Here is a 17,581-nt window from a genome sequence, read left to right on the forward strand (position 1 = left end):
TGGAAGTATTAAAAAACAAGGGTTTATGATGCCCCAAAGGAAAACAGTAATTTTCTAGCAATGGATCCTAACCAAAAGAAAATATTTCAAAAGCCAGAAAAATTCAAAATATTGATTTTAAATAAGCTCAATGAAATACAAGATAAATCTAAAAATGAATACAAAGAAATCCAAAAATCAATTCAGGATATAAAATAGAAATTTACTAAGGAGATATCTTAATTTTTTTTTTTTTTGAGACTGAGTCTCACTCTGTCGCCCAGGCTGGAATGCAGTGGCGCAATCTCGGCTCACTGCAAGCTCTGCTTCCCGGGTTCACGCCATTCTCCTGCCTCAGCCTCTCTGAGTAGCTGGGACTACAGGCGCCCAGCACCATGCCCGGCTAATTTTTTGTATTTTTAGTAGAGACAGAGTTTCACCGTGGTCTCGATCTCCTGACCTCATGATCCGCCCACCTCGGCCTCCCAAAGTGCTGGGATTACAAGCGTGAGCCACTGCGCCTGGCCAGGAGATATCTTAATTTTTTTTCTGGAAATGAAAAAAAATTTGAAGGAGTTACAAAATACAGTTGAAACCTTCAACAATAGATTATACCATGCAGAATAGAGATGCTCAGAATCTGAAGACAGGTGTTTTGAATTAATCCAGTCAGACAAGAATAAAGTAAAAAGAATAAAAAGAAGGAACAAAGCCTTCAAGAAGTATGAGACTACAGAAAATGACCAAGCTTATGAATCACTGTTATTCTTGAGGGAGAAGAAAAACCAAGAAGCTTAGGAGATCTGTTTAAAAAAAAATTGATGAAACCATCCCTTATCTTACAACACATTTAGACATCCAGATACAAAAGGCCTGGCAAACACCTGGAAAATACATAGCAAGATGGACTTCACCACAGTGAAGTAGTAATGAAATGTAGTAGTAATGAATTATCTCAGCTTTTGTTTCTCTGGGAAATATATTTTTTTCTCTTTCATATAAAAAGCTTATTCTTGCAGCATATAAAACTCATGGTTAACAGTTTTTTCTTTGACAACTCTAAGAATAGGATCCTAATCCCTTCTGGCTTGCAAGGTTTCTGCTGAGAAATCCACTGCTAATATGATGAGGTTTCCTTTATGGGTGGCTAGACAATTTTATCTTGATAATTTTAGAATTTTTTACTTTCACATTGACTTCAGACAGTAGGTGCAGGACAGTGGGTGCAGCACACCGTGCATGAGACAAAGCACGGCAAGGCATCGCCTCACCCGCGAAGCGCAAGGGGTCAAGGAATTCCCTTTCCTAGTCAAAGAAAGTGGTGACAGACGGCACCTGGAAAATCAGGTCACTCCCACCCTAATAGTGCGCTTTTCCAACGGGGTTAAAAAATGGCATACCAGGAGATTATATCCTGCACCTGGCTCAGAGGGTCCTATGCCCACGGAGTCTCGCTCATTGCTAGCACAGCAGCCCGAGATCAAACTGCAGGGTGGCAGAGAGGGTGGGGGAGGGGCGCCTGCCATTGCTGAGTTAGTTGTTTGATTAGGTAAACCAAGCAGCTGGGAAGCTCGAACTGGGTGGAGCCCACCACAGCTCAAGGAGGCCTGCCTGCCTCTGTAGGCTCCAACTCTGGGGGCAGGGCACAGACAAACAAAAAGACAGCAGTAACCTCTGCAGACTTAAATGTCCCTCTCTGACAGCTTTGAAGAGAGTAGTGATTCTCCCAGCATGCAGCTTGAGATCTGAGAATGGGCAGACTGCCTTCTCAAGTGGGTCCCTGACCCCCGAGTAGCTTAACCGGGAGGCACCCACAAGTAGGGGCGGACTGACACCTTACATGGCTGGGTACTCCTCTGAGACAAAACTTCCAGAGGAACAACCAGGCAGCAGCATCTGCAGTACACTAATATCCGCTGTTCTGCAGCCACCGCTGCTGATACCCAGGCAAAGAGGGTCTGGAGTGGACCTCTAACAAACTCCAACAGACCTGCAGCTGAGGGTCCTGTCTGTTAGAAGGAAAACCAACAAACAGAAAGGACATCCACACCAAAAACCCATCTGTACATCACCATCATCAAAGACCAAAGGTAGATAAAACCACAAAGATGGGAAAAAAACAGAGCAGAAAAACTGGAAACTCTAAAAAATCAGAGCGCCTCCTCCTCCAAAGGAAGGCAGCTCCTCACCAGCAACGAAACAAAGCTGGATGGAGAATGACTTTGACGAGTTGAGAGAAGAAGGCTTCAGACGACCAAACTACTCTGAGCTACAGGAGGAAATTCGAACCAATGGCAAAGAAGTTAAAAGCTTTGAAAAAAAATTAGACGAATGGATAACCAGCATAACCAATGCAGAGAAGTCCTTAAAGGACCTGATGGAGCTGAAAACCAAGGCACGAGAGCTACTTGATGAATGCAGAAGCCTCAGTAGCAGATGCGATCAACAGGAAGAAAGGGTATCAGTGATGGAAGACGAAATGGATGAAATGAATCAAGAAGAGAAGTTTAGAGAAAAAAGAATAAAAAGAAATGAACAAATCCTCCAAGAAATATGGGACTATGTGAAAAGACCAAATCTACGTCTGATTGGTGTACCTGAAAGTGATGGGGAGAATGGAACCAAGGTGGAAAACACTCTGCAGGATACTATCCAGGAGAACTTCCCCAATCTAGCAAGGCAGGCCAACATTCAAATTCAGGAAATACAGAGGACGCTACAAAGATACTCCTCGAGAAGAGCAACTCCAAGATACATAATTGTCAGATTCACTGAAGTTGAAATGAAGGAAAAAATGTTAAGGGCAGCCAGAGAGAAGGGTCGGGTTACCCACAAAGGGAAGCACATCAGACTAACAGTGGATCTCTCAGCAGAAACTCTACAAGCCAGAAGAGAGTGGGGACCAATATTCAACATTCTTAAAGAAAAGAATTTTCAACCCAGAATCTCATATCCAGCCAAATCAAGCTTCATAAGTGAAGGAGAAATAAAATACAGACAAGCAAATGATGAGAGATTTTGTCACCACCAGGCCTGACCTAAAAGAGCTCCTGAAGGAAGCACTCAACATGGAAAGGAAAAACCGGTACCAGCCACTGCAAAAACATGCCAAATTGTAAAGACCATCAAGGCTAGGAAGAAACTGCATCAACTAACGAGCAAAATAACCAGTTAACATCATAATGTCAGGATCAAATTCACACATAACAATATTAACTTTAAATGTAAATGGGGTAAATTCTCCAATTAAAAGACACAGACTGGCAAATTGGATAAAGAGTCAAGACCCATCAGTGTGCTGTATTCAGGAAACCCATCTCATGTGCAAAGACACACACAGGCTCAAAATGAAGGGATGGAGGAAGATCTACCAAGCAAATGGAAAACAAAAAAAGGCAGGGGTTGCAATCCTAGTCTCTGAGAAAACAGACTTTAAACCAACAAAGAACAAAAGAGACAAGGCCATTACATAATGGTAAAAGGATCAATTCAATAAGAAGAACCAACTATCCTAAATATATATGCACCCAACACAGGAGCACCCAGATTCGTAAAGCAAGTCCTTAGTGACCTACAAAGAGACTTAGACTCCCACACAATAATAGTGGGAGACTTTAACACCCCACTGTCAACATTAGACAGATGAATGAGACAGAAAGTTAACAAGGATTCCCAGGAATTGAATCTCTGAATAGACCAATAACAGGCTCTGAAATTGAGGCAATAAGCAGTAGCTTACCAACCAAAAAAAGTCCAGGACCAGATGGATTCACAGCTGAATTCTATCAGAGGTACAAAGAGGAGCTGGTACCATTCCTTCTGAAATTATTCCAATCAATAGAAAAAGAGGGAATCCCCCCTAACTCATTTTATGAGGCCAGCATCATCCTGATACCAAAGCCGGGCAGAGACACAACCAAAAAAGAGAATTTTAGACCAATATCCTTGATGAACATTGATGCAAAAATCCTCAATAAAATACTGGCAAACCGAATCCAGCAGCACATCAAAAAGCTTATCCACCATGATCAAGTGGGCTTCATCCCTGGGATGCAAGGCTGGTTCAACATACACAAATCAATGAATATAATCCAGCATATAAACAGAACCAAAGACAAAAACCACATGATTATCTCAATAGATGCAGAAAAGGCCTTTGACAAAATTCAACAACTCTTCATGCTAAAAACTCTCAATAAATTAAGTATTGATGGGATGTATCTCAAAATAATAAGAGCTATCTATGACAAACCCACAGCCAATATCATACTGAATGGGCAAAAACTGGAAGCATTCCCTTTGAAAACTGGCACAAGACAGGGATGCCCTCTCTCACCACTCCTATTCAACATAGTGTTGGAAGTTCTGGCCAGGGCAATCAGGCAGGAGAAGGAAATAAAGGGTATTCAATTGGGAAAAGAGAAAGTCAAATTGTCCCTGTTTGCAGATGACTTGTTGTATATCTAGAAAACCCCATTGTCTCAGCCCAAAATCTCCTCAAGCTGATAAGCAACTTCAGCAAAGTCTCAGGATACAAAATCAATGTACAAAAATCACAAGCATTCCTATACACCAATAACAGACAAACAGAGAGCCAAATCATGAGTGAACTCCCATTCACAATTGCTTCAAAGAGAAAAATACCTAGGAATCTAACTTACAAGGGATGTGAAGGACCTCTTCAAGGAGAACTACAAACCATTGCTCAATGAAATAAAAGAGGATACAAACAAATGGAAGAACATTCCATGCTCATGGGTAGGAAGAATCAATATCGTGAAAATGGCCATACTGCCCAAGGTAATTTATGGATTCAATGCCATCCCCATCAAGCTACCAATGACTTTCTTCACAGAATTGGAAAAAACTACTTTAAAGTTCATATGGAACCAAAAAAGAGCCTGCATCACCAAGTCAATCCTAAGCCAAAAGAACAAAGCTGGAGGCATCACACTACCTGACTTCAAACTATACTACAAGGCTACAGTAACCAAAACAGCGTGGTACTGTTACCAAAACAGAGATATAGATCAATGGAACAGAACAGAGCCCTCAGAAATAATGCCGCATATCTACAACTATCTGATCTTTGACAAACCTGACAAAAACAAGCAATGGGGAAAGGATTCCCTATTTAATACATGGTGCTGGGAAAACTGGCTGGCCATATGTAGAAAGCTGAAACTGGATCCCTTCCTTACACCTTATACAAAAATTAATTCAAGATTCATTAAAGACTTGAATGTTAGACCTAAAACCATAAAAATCCTAGAAGAAAACCTAGGCAATACCATTCAGGTCATAGGCATGGGCAAGGACTTCATGTCTAAAACACCAAAAGCAATGGCAACAAAAGCCAAAATTGACAAATGGGATCTAATTAAACTAAAGAGCTTCTGCACAGCAAAAGAAACTACCATCAGAGTGAACAGGCAACCTACAGAATGGGAGAAAATTTTCACAACCTACACATCTGACAAAGGGCTAATATCCAGAATCTACAATGAACTCCAACAAATTTACAAGAAAAAAACAAACAACCCCATCAAAAAGTGGGCGAAAGATATGAACAGACACTTCTCAAAAGAAGACATTTATGCAGCCACAAAACACATGAAAAAATGCTCATCATCACTGGCCATCAGAGAAATGCAAATCAAAACCACAGTGAGATACCATCTCACACCAGTTAGAATGACCGTCATTAAAAAGTCAGGAAACAACAGGTGCTGGAGAGGATGTGGAGAAATAGGAACACTTTTATACCATTGGTGGGACTGTAAACTAGTTCAACCATTGTGGAAGTCAGTGTGGCGATTCCTCAGGGATCTAGAGCTAGAAATACCACTTGACCCAGCCATCCCATTACTGGGTATATACCCAAAGGATTATAAATCATGCTGCTATAAAGACACATGCACACGTATGTTTATTGCGGCACTATTCACAATAGCAAAGAGTTGGAACCAACCTAAATGTCCAACAATGATAGACTGCATTAAGAAAATGTGGCACATATACACCATGGAATACTATGCAGCCATAAAAAATGATGAGTTCATGTCCTTTGTGGGGACATGGATGAAGCTGGAAACCATCATTCTCAGCAAACTATCGCAAGGGCAAAAAACCAAACACCGCATGTTCTCACTCATAGGTGGGAGCTGAACAATGAGAACAGATGAACACAGGAAGTGGAAGATCACACACCAGGGACTGTTGTGGGGTGGGGGGAGGGGGAGGAATAGCATTAGGAGATATACCTAATGCTAAATGACGAGTTAATGGGTGCAGCACACCAACATGGCACATGTATACATATGTAACAAACATGCACGTTGTGCACACGTACCCTAAAACTTAAAGTATAATAATAATAAAATTTAAAAAAAAGAAAATGGCAAATATGTGGGTAAATATAAAGGAATATCTTTTTTTCTCAATTGTTTTAAATAATGTATTATTTAAAGAAAAATATTATGAAATATTATTGTAGGATTTATAATGTTTATAATGTGTGCTGACATCATACTTATGGCAACTATAACACAAAGGAAAAGAAAAATGTAAATATGCTTTTATGAAACGCTTTTGTTTAATAAAAGTGGTACAATTTAGCTCTAAGAAAAATTGTTATGATTCATGAATGCATGTTATTCCTCAGAGCAGCAATTAGAATAATGCAAAGAATTATGGCTAAGAAGACAATAGATAAATAAAACAGAATAGTAAAAAATTTGTTTGATCCAAAAGAGGAAAGCAGTGAGAAATAGAGGAACAAGTGAAGGATAGGACAAATAGAAAAATTAGCAAAAGCTGGGTGTGGAGACTCATGCCTGTAATCCCAACTACTCAGGAGGCCGAGACAGTAGGATCACTTCAGGCCAGGAGTTTATGATCAGCCTGGGCAATATAGTGAGACCCCTATCTCTAAGAAAATTTTTTTTAGAAATGTCAGGGCATGGTGGTGTGTGCTTGTAGTTCCAGCTTATTGGGAGGCTGAAGTGGGAGGATTGCTTGAGTTTGGGAATTTGGGGCTGCAGTGAGCTGTGATGATGCCATTGATCTCCAGCCTGGGCAACAGAGTGAGATCTCATCTCCTAAATATTAGAAAAATGGTAGACTTAAATCCAACAATATATGTAATTATGTTTAACCTAAGTATATTGAACATGTCTGTGAAAAGGCAGTCATTGTATTTTACCAGAGTAGATAAAAACAAGCAAACCCCAAGTATACTCTATTTTAGAAGACAAACAGAAAAATATGCAGATATATTGAAAAAAGTATGGAGAAAGATATAGTATGCAAACTCTATACTAGAGTGGTTATACATTCCAGAACTTTCTATAGCATTTTTGGTAGTGTAGACATTATTTGAATTTCCACCTACCTGAAAACGTTTTTCAGCTTTATTTCTAAACCATTAGCAGACAAAGTAGACATAAAGACAATAAATATAACCATAGATGAGAAAATGATTTCATTATGATAAAGGTCTAATTCATCAGTAAGACATACCAAACTTAAATGCTCCTGCTCCTAATAACAGAACTTCAAAATAAATAAAGCAAAAGCTAGAAGAAATCAAAAGAGAAACAGACAAACTCACAATTCTAATTGGAATTTTAGCCCTCTTCTTTTATCAATTGATTTAACAAGTAGACATAAAATAAGAATATACAACATCTGTTTCACAGTTGCTATCGATTTGACCTATTGATATCTAAGGACATGCTAACCAAAAACAGAACATACTGTCATTTCAAGTGCTTATGGAATCAAGAGAGAACATGTGATGAATCATACAATGACTCAATAAACTTACAAAAATTAAAATAGTACAGACTTTCTCTGATCATAATGAAATTCAGTTAGTAATAAAACAAAAAAATATAAAAAAATTCTTAAACATTTAGAAATTAAACAACACACAGCTAAATAACTGATGGATTAAAGAAGAAATCATAAGGGACATCAGACAATATTATAAGTTGAATAGAAATGAAGACAAAAAGTATTAAATCTTGTGAAATTCAGCTAAACCATTACATAGAAATTATAGTTTGAATGCTTATAGTTAAGAAAACCAGTATATCAGCCATAGTCCATTCTTGAGACAGAAATCACATAGTAATTTGAACAATGAAAATTTAATATAATGAATTAATTGTAACAGGAGATTGCCTGTAGGTTCGGTGACATATGGAACCACTAATGGCCAGATGGCAGTCTCATCTTCCAATTAAATGGACTATTGTATATGTTTTCTGGTAGAAGTATTTTCCCCAGGGGTGCTAAAACCAGCAGAGTTCAAGGTTGCTGAGACAGGATAAAAAACTCTGTAAGTGAATTATTAGGCGTAGTAATAGGAATAAAAGAAATCCTTCCCACTTCCACCCTTTAACTCCTGACCCCTTGAATTTTAGCTGTGATGGGGGAACAGTACTATATAACAGTATGATTCAAAACATACACTACATTCTATAAAACAGAACTCTATAATTTCAAGATATTTCCCAACTAGTATTCTAAGTAAGTCTTTAGTATGCCATTCATTTTTCAAGTACATAAGCTATTTTTGGACAATAAAGCACGTGGTAAGACAAGTTTATTCCATGGACATGAACCCATTGCTGTACCTCCTTTATTGTTGAATTAGTTCCTTGAGCAGATGCAATGCTGTGGGGAATGCCATGAAGGTGTTTAAGGCATTCTGTGCACCCACAGATAGTGGTGCTGCCAGAAGCATTACAGGCAGGGAAAGCAAATCCATGTCTAGTATACAAGTCTATTCCAGCAAAGGCAAATTTCTTCCCCTTCCATTATAAAAGATGTTCAAATAATCAACCTGCTATGAGGCCATTTTTCACAGGCATGGTGTTATAGTTAGGGTTTACTATTTTTCTCTGTTCTCAACAAATTATGTGCTCAACAGCAGTGTTAGCTGGGTCAGCCTTGGTAAGGGGAAGCCCATATTGTTAAATCCATGTGTAGTCTCTGTCCCTGCTAACATGGCCACTTTGTTCATCAGACCTTTGTATAAGCACTGAAGTGTCTGGGGAAAGAAGCTAACTGGCATCTACAGAACATGCCATTTTGCTCATGTGACCATTGTAAGCCTTCATTTTGCTTGGTGGGCCACAGTAGCATTTTGGGTTTTGAGATATTAGCATTAATTCAGGGACAAGGTCAAGTTATTCTGAAATGTCTGAGTATTTTCTACTTCTCAATGGAGTATATGTATATACCTCTAGTATACGGCCACAGATCCTTCTGGGGGAAGTTTTGGTGGAAGATTTACAGTGTGTGCTTGCATCAGTGATACTTCCCCAAGAAGACTTGAACTCCCTTTCAATTGAGGGCCATGGTTCTGTGAATTATGATAGGTCTAGAAACTGGTTGAGAGACCATGATGCTCTGTTGTATTAACTTAAGTCACATGATAGAAGTAGTGTTAGCTCTGGTCTGACATACTTTCTGGTAAGTTGGTTCAAGGACCTACCCTGTGGCTACTTCTTCAATTCCTGAACGTATAATTAGAATAGACATACATAGCAACTGGCAGAATACTCAAAGTGGTTCCCTGACCCATGGCATGAGGGCCATTATAATAGGAAGTATTAAGTAGAAGCCCCTAGAACTTCCTTTTCCTACTAACATAGTACATATGAAGCAATTCTGCATTACTATGGGAATTGTAGAGATTAATGGCATCTTAAAAGACCTAAAAGAAGCAGGGTTGGTTATACCCATCATGTCCCTCTTTAATCCTCACAGTTTGGTCTGTGAAAAAGTTAGATGTAAATTAGAGAAAGACTCTGGACTACTGTACACTTAATCAGCTTGTCACACTAATTGCAGTTGCTCCTCCAGATATAGTATCTCTATTGCAGCAAACGAACATAGCACCTGGCACTTGGTATGTAGCTATTGAAATAGTGACTATTTCTCCACGTTAACTTTAAGGAGAACCAGAAGCAGTTGCTTTTACCTGGCAGGACCAATAGTATACTTTCACAGTTTTGCCTTAGGGCTATGATAATTCTGCTGCCCTCCATCATAATATAGATCACAAAAATGTTGTTTGTCATAAAATTTCATAGAACATCACACTTATTAACTTATATTGATAAAGTTAAACAAATTGGATCAGTCAAAGGGAAGGTAACACATACTTTAGAGGCCTTAGGAATGAAGATGCATGAATAAGAGGGCAAGTTCTCACACTGTATAAGTCAGGGTCCAATTAGGAGAAAAAACACACAGTGATTTGAATAGGGAGTTTAATGAATTACTAAGTACAAGAGGGAACTTGAGTAATGAAGTATTTGATAGTAATTAGCAAAAATAATTCTAAAGAATATAGGAATAGCAGATATAAGTAACAGTCACTACCCCTAGGGTTAAGATAGAGTAGTGTGAGAAAACAAATTTTCCACGGATTTTTTAGCATTCTTACGAAAACCTCAGTCTTCAGAGACATGGGAATGTATACATTATAAGAATAGAGAATGTTTGCTTTCATTTCCTCTAGAAACATTTTGTTTTTTAGATACACTGAGTATTAAATCTGTAAACATTGGTTTCCCTAATGGTGGAGCTAATTGCTTCCATACTGTAAACCTTATCATCTCAAGAGCCAAATAGTAATTTTGGGTTAGGCACAAAAATTAAAGCATTATCTCCCTAGTTGTTTACATCCCAAATGGGGAGAACCCCAGCGCCATGAAGAAACATCTAGGTTGTAAAAGCCATAGACACTGGGTTTATCTTCCTCTTGGAGAAATTGATATAAAAACCAAAGAGTTAGAGTAAGGACTTTTCCTATTCAGTTCCAAGGAGATTCAGAAAGGGGGGATAAAAATGATTTTTCCCCTTTATAAATGGAGGACACTCATGTTTCTTCATCTCTTGCATAGACAGTAATTCTGTCACTTGTGTATCAATTTTTTTTCTATTTGGGTCTTATTATGCAGGATTTTGGGTGTGGAGAGACTAATACTGAAATGTCATTTTGGCTATTGATTGTACATTGAACATGGTAAGAAATCAACTTTTATCGAGAAATCATCTTTTATCCAGAAACTTCATGTGTGCATTAAGGAAAATTTAATAAAGATAAACATTAAAAAGCTGACATGCACCCAGAGGCAACCCTTCCTGCATCAGGGCTTATACCCAGACTTTATTAGAGAGGGTACAGTCTGGCATAGTGGTTCATGTCTGTAATCCCAGCACTTTGGGAAGCACAAGTGGGTGGATCTCTTGAGCCCAGGAGTTTGAGACCAGCCTGGGCAACATGGTGAAACCCTATCTTTACAAAGAATACAAAAACTAGCTAGGCATGGTGGCATGTGCCTGTCAGCTACTCAGGAGGCTGAGGTGGGAGGATCACTTGAAACCCAGGATGTTGAGGCTGCACTGAATCTGTAATTGTGCCACTGCACTCCAGCCTGGGTGACAGAGTGAGACCCTGTCTCAGCATTGATCCACTGTATGGCTGCGATGTTGCAATTAAGATGCTGCAATGTGCCATTCAGAGAGAACTTGATGGGATCTATACTTTTGAAATTTTGCAAAAAAAAAATGCTCTCTAATGTACTGGGGAAAGTTATTCAGAAGAATATGTCTTACTAGAGGCACTCCACCATGCAAAGAGGGATGTTGAGGGAAACTTGGTGCTATTAATTACTGTGTACTGCAAAAGCTGGATATTGGTGAAGCTGACCATGTTGCAGGAATTTGGTGTTGGTGAAGTCAGCCTATACTAAAGAAACCTGCCAGGTGGATCACACTGGCATTATAAGTGGAAATTATGAGGCAGGGAATGAGAAAATAGGAAGCTGCACAAAATAAGAGTTACAGAAATTTGCATAAGCATCCCTCGTGTCTGTAACAGAATACTAAACTATGTGTACACTGGGCCAGATACCATAAGGCTGGCAGAGAAGAATTATGGGAAGACATGCGCTAAACAGAGATTATTAAGTTTACACTGGGCTGGGGGATGTTGTAACCAGCTAGAGTAGAGATGCTTAACTGAATACTGTGGGGCCTCAACTGAGATCTCAATAAGGCCACACCTTAGTGGTAGGGCTACTGTAACACTGAAGTAATCGGTAATGCGAAATGCCATATCAAACTTACGAAGAAAGTTCAATAAGGTCAAGCTTAATTACAAGTAACTCAAATACCTAACAGAACACAGTTCAATACTCTTTTAAAATACACAAGAAAAAAATGCAGCTGTCCACACATAAAATTAAAAATCTCCAACATTCACTAAAAAACTACTAGATCTATGACGAAGCAGAAGTACATCACCTATAATCAGAAGAAAAGTCAGTTAAAAAAAAGAGAAAGAAAAATGAAAAAGATGATGGGGTTAGCAGACAGGGATGCTAAAACAATTACAAATAGTACAAATTTGTTTAAGGTTAAGAGGAAATATGGATGTAATAAGGAGAGGAATGAGTGATATAAAAGAACCAAATGTAACTTCTAGAAATCAAAGAAAATATCTGCAATAAAAATTTCACTGGATAAGATTAGTAGCAGACTAGAACCTGCAGAAGAAAACGTCATTTAAATTGAAGACAAAGCAATAGAAACAAGGAGCACACAGAGAGAAAAGATTGGAAAACAATAAACTGTGCTTTAGTGATTTGTAGAAAAAACATCAAGCAGTTCTTAGACAGAAATTTGTAGTTTCTAAGGCTTATAATGGTAAATAAGAAATGTCCAAATTCAATGATTAAGCATTTTAAGAGGCTAAAAGAAAGAGAAAATTGAAGCCAAATTGGATAGAATAAGATAACAGAGAGGAGAACTGAAATCAATGAAATGAAAAGCAAACAAAAATAAAAAAACCCAAAAGTTTAAAAAAAAGTACCCTGAAACTTAAAGTATAACAAAAATAAATAAAATAAATAAATAAATAAATGTGATAAACTTATAGTTAGATAAGCCAAGACAGAGAGGAAGACATAATTAATGAGGGACTCTAACCATAAATTCTGTACATATAAGAAGATTAAAACAGGAATATTATGAAGAACTTGTGCCAATAAATTCCACCACTTTTAAGAAGTGGATGATTCTTCAAAAGTCACAGGTGATCAAATTTTACTCAAGAAAATATAAGAAATGGAAAATCTGAATGGCCATATATCTATTAAATTAATTAAATTAAATTAAATTTTCCCACAAAGAATGTGCCAGGCTCAATGACATCAGTAGTAAATTCTATAAAAGATTTAAGGAAGAACATGTACTAAGTCATCACAAACTTTCTGACTAGAGAGGAAGTGAAAATCCTTTCCATTTAGTGTTATAAGGCCAGCTTTATTCTGATATCAAAATCAGACAAAGTCTTCATGCACAACATAAAAAAAGAAAAACTAAAGAAAAACCTCCCTCATAAATACAGATGCAAAGCTCTTTAACAAAATGCTAGTAAATAAAACCCAACAATAATTAAAATGGGTCATATAAACAAGTAAAATTTACCCCAGGAATAAAAGGTTGGTTTAACATTTAAAAATCAGTTAATACAATTTGCTGTATATAGGAAAAGTCATGTGAATAACTGAAAATTGATTCAGGAAAAAAAATTGGCAAAATTTAGCCTTCATTCACGAAAAAACTTCTGGCAACCTAGAAATAGGAAAGAATCTTCTCAACTGCTAGCTATTATCATAAGCACAATGAGTGATTTGTTTTAGATTTGTGCAATTTGTTGTCCTTTAAAATAAGCCATAATTATACTTAACGGTGAACTGCAGGGTTTATGACATATGTAGAAATAAAATGAATTACAAACAGCACAAAGAAAAGGAATGAGTAAGTGGCATCAAACTGTTTAATTTTCTTGTATTATGTTTAAATGATATAATGTGAATTAAGGATAGACTTTGGAAACTTAAATGCCCATAATATAAATCATAGATCAACGATGAAGAAAAATAGGGAGGAGGAAGAGGAGATGGAGGAGCTGAAAAAGCCAATCTAACAGGTACAATGTAACACTAAAAATACATGATTAATGCAAAACAAAGCAGGAAAGGAGGACTACAAGAAAAACAAATAAATAAAATATAAAATAAATAGCCATACGGGAGACTTAAACCCAACCATATTAGCAATTCAACCTAGTAGACTAAACATCTCAATTAGAAGTCAAAGTTTGCCAAACTGAATTAAAAAAGCAGTACCTCTTGTATGATGTTAAGTGCACTTTAAATATAAATACCAAATAGATAAAAGTAAATGGATGGAAAATGTATGCCATGCAAAACAGTAAGCATCATAAGTTTCATATGATATATCAGACAAAGTAGACTCCAGAATAAAGAACATTATCATGGATAAATAGGAGTAGTATGACAAGAATATTATCATAGATATTATCATTCCAAAATGATAAAAGACATCAAGAATGAAGAAGACATAACAATATAACATATCTATGCACTTAATATCAGAGTTTCAAAATAAATAAAACAGAAACTGATAAAATTGAAAGGAAAAATTGACAAGCTCACAATTATATTGTGCTATATTGATAGTTTAATACTTCTCCCTCAATAATTGTTGTAACAAGTAGACATAAAATCAATAAAATTAAAGAAAAAAAAAAGAATTGAAAAGGAAGGAAAATGTTGAAGAATAAAAAAAGGAGACCTACAGTTTTAGCTAACTTGAGTTCTTTGTTGTTTATAAAGCACTTCATTTTAAAGTGGCAGAATATACATTCCTTTCAAGTGTTCATGGGACAATAGTCAAGAGAAACCATTTGCTGGAATTTAAAATAAGTCTAAAAACCTTTAAAATACATTAAAAAGGAGTATAATAATACAGAGTATCTTCTACTATAACATAAATATATGTATAAAATACCTGAGTGTTTAAAAATTAAACACCACACTTTTAAATAACCCATGAGTCAGAGAAGAAATCAAAAGAAAGTTTAGAGAGTATTTTAAATTAAATGAAAATTTAAAAAATTGTCATGATGCTGTTAAAGTAGAGCTTAGGGAGAAATCATAGCATTGCATTTTTATATAAGATTAGAGGAATGGGATAAAATCAGTGATCTATCTTTCTATCTTAAAAAGCTAGATGAAGAAGAATAAATTCAATGTAAGCGCCATCCAAGTTTTGCATATATCAATAGTTCATTCATTTATATTGCTGATCAATATTCCATAGTATTAATGTATTTTTTGCCTATTTTCAATTAGATTGTTTGCTTTCTTACTGTTGAATTTTGAGAGTTATAAAATATTTTTCTAGGAATCTACTGCGATTGACCTCCAAATTTTTACTACAATTCCAAATTCTCATGACAATAGTGGAAGGAATTCTGATGTATTGAGAAGAGGAGGAAACAATAATCTCTAACTAAGAACCACTGTGACTTTAGTCACAGGATTACAGTAATAATGATAGATATATATTTTTTATTTTTAAATGTAAAAAATTTTTATTAGAAAATAAAATATGGTTGCACTGAGGAGATATCTGTTTAAGAAATATGCTGCATACCTATCAAATGTAAATTGTACTAGGTAGACATGGATAAACCTTTATTGGTTTAGGTAGACACTGATAAACCTTTATTAGTTTATAATAGCAAGGTTTTAAACTTGAGAATAGAAAGGAACCAGGTTAAACTTAAATGATTAAAGTTAAGATTATAGAGAATAATATTTCCAAAATCAGCAGCTGAGTGATTGTTTTTCCCTAAATGACACGCACTCCATGGCATTAACTATCAGCACTTTCCACATCCTCTTCAGACTGTATCATGTGAAACAGGAATTATTTGTGATGGTGTTTGTCCTTAGCTCCAGAATTTGTGCAGCAATAGGGACACATTTTTTCCAGAGGATATTAGGCCAGAGAGAGAGGGTTACACTATGGGGTTTTGGGTTCTGAGTGGAAAGACTCCTTAGATCTCTATAAAAGAGAAGGTGATGCAATCTGCTGAAAGTGAGGGTGCTGAATAAGGTTGGGCCTGTGCAATGCTCATAGTGAGTATTCAAAAAGCACAAGGAAGGAAGGTAGGAAGGTAGGAAGGAAGGAAGGAAGGAAGGAAGGAAGGAAGGAAGGAAGGAAGAAAGGAGGGAAGGAAGGAAGGGGGAAAGAAGGAGGAAGGAAGGGAAGGAAGGGAAGGGAGGAAGGGAGGAAGGAAGGGAGGGAGGGAGGGAGGGAGAGAGGGAGGAAGATGGAGCACATTGTCATTGTTCTGGGAACTACTATTCTAATCAATATGAGAAAAGTGAACATACATACTCTAAGGATTTGTCCTTCAGACCACAAGGCCAGAGTTAATGGAGACTTTACCATGGCTAAAGAGAACTTGGCAGTGATCATTGGAAGGATAAGTAGAGCTGTCCTTTGAGAATGAAACAAAGATCTCCAAACTTGGGCTCCTGGGGCATGAAGATGTTGGCTGTATACATCTTTTCTCTACTTTGGCTGTTCATTGACATGAATACTTTCAGATGCTTCTGGATCTTCTCATTACTGGAATCTGGGCCACAAAGGTTGGGAGGCAAACAGTAACTGGTAGTTTTAATAATTAACTATCACTGATTTATCAGCCAAAGGTCATTCTCTTTCTACCTTTCTGAAGCTCAGACTCAGACACATAGATATGTGAAGAAGTGAAAAATCATTCACAAATTATTGATTCTCTTCAACACCCTCCACCTCCTACCCTATATAGGTAAACTGTAAATGGTCTGAGCTGTGTGGCAGCTAGTGAGCTGCCTAACTAGTGAGACACTTAGCACTTTGTGAGGGTGTTGTGTAGCCTGCTCACACTTGCTGCTGGCATTGGACTTTGCTCGGACATATAGGAGAGGTAGTGGGGTGGGCTGGAGGGCATGTGGGAAAAGTGGGAAAATAAAACTGCTAATACAAGGGTTCAATCTGCTTTTTTCTTACCTAACATTTTGTTGGGTAAATATTTTTCTTCTTTTCTCTTTCTTGGGCATACATAAGAATGAGTTCTTGTTTCTTAGAGAATATATTACTTACTATGTGAGCTTCGTTCTACAGCTAGAGAAACTTCTGCAGACATTTACTTTGTTCTTGAGCCTTCTTTAGCTTCACACTTACCTGCAGGCTCCATTTCTGTAAAACCTGGTACAAACAGTGAATTAGTTCTAGTTAAGTTGAGAATTAAAGAATACAGTTTGTACAGTGGGGTTAAAATGTTGCTTTCCAAATCATTGAAGATTTAACCACCCTAGCGCTCACTGTTACTAGCTTTAGGAGTCCTCCTGAGGCATTGCTGGACTCTGGGTCAATAGAAAGGCATGGTGAGGCAAGGTCAATAGCAGGGATATTTTGTGGGCTCATTCCAAGACAGTCCTGGGACACGAGTAGGATTTCTATGGAAATGGGTTCCACAAGGACCAGTTCTCTGTGGAAGTAATCTGGCTATCGGAGATTCTTTCGTGTGTGTGTGTGTATATGTGATATACATCTGCCATCCTAATATTCTAAGCAGTGGAAAAGAGTTCACTTCTGAACTCCAGAGTAAAATGTTTTTTATCACCAAGCCCCATCCAAGAACTCAGAAATAAAT

General features: G+C 37.2%; 1 protein-coding gene across 1 annotated transcript in view; it reads right to left on the reverse strand.

Annotated features, from left to right (window-relative positions):
* Nucleotides 1-17,581, reverse strand: part of LOC100582113 (putative olfactory receptor 10J6) — a 143,694-nt gene that overhangs the window by 64,832 nt on the left and 61,281 nt on the right. Inside the window, exon 2 of the mRNA XM_012511000.2 lies at nucleotides 14,098-14,103. Coding sequence (XP_012366454.2) covers nucleotides 14,098-14,103 — 6 coding nt within the window. The remainder of the gene's footprint in view (nucleotides 1-14,097; nucleotides 14,104-17,581) is intronic.

The sequence above is a fragment of the Nomascus leucogenys genome, chromosome 12 (assembly GCF_006542625.1).
Source record: "Nomascus leucogenys isolate Asia chromosome 12, Asia_NLE_v1, whole genome shotgun sequence".
Taxonomy (NCBI): Eukaryota; Metazoa; Chordata; class Mammalia; order Primates; family Hylobatidae; genus Nomascus; species Nomascus leucogenys.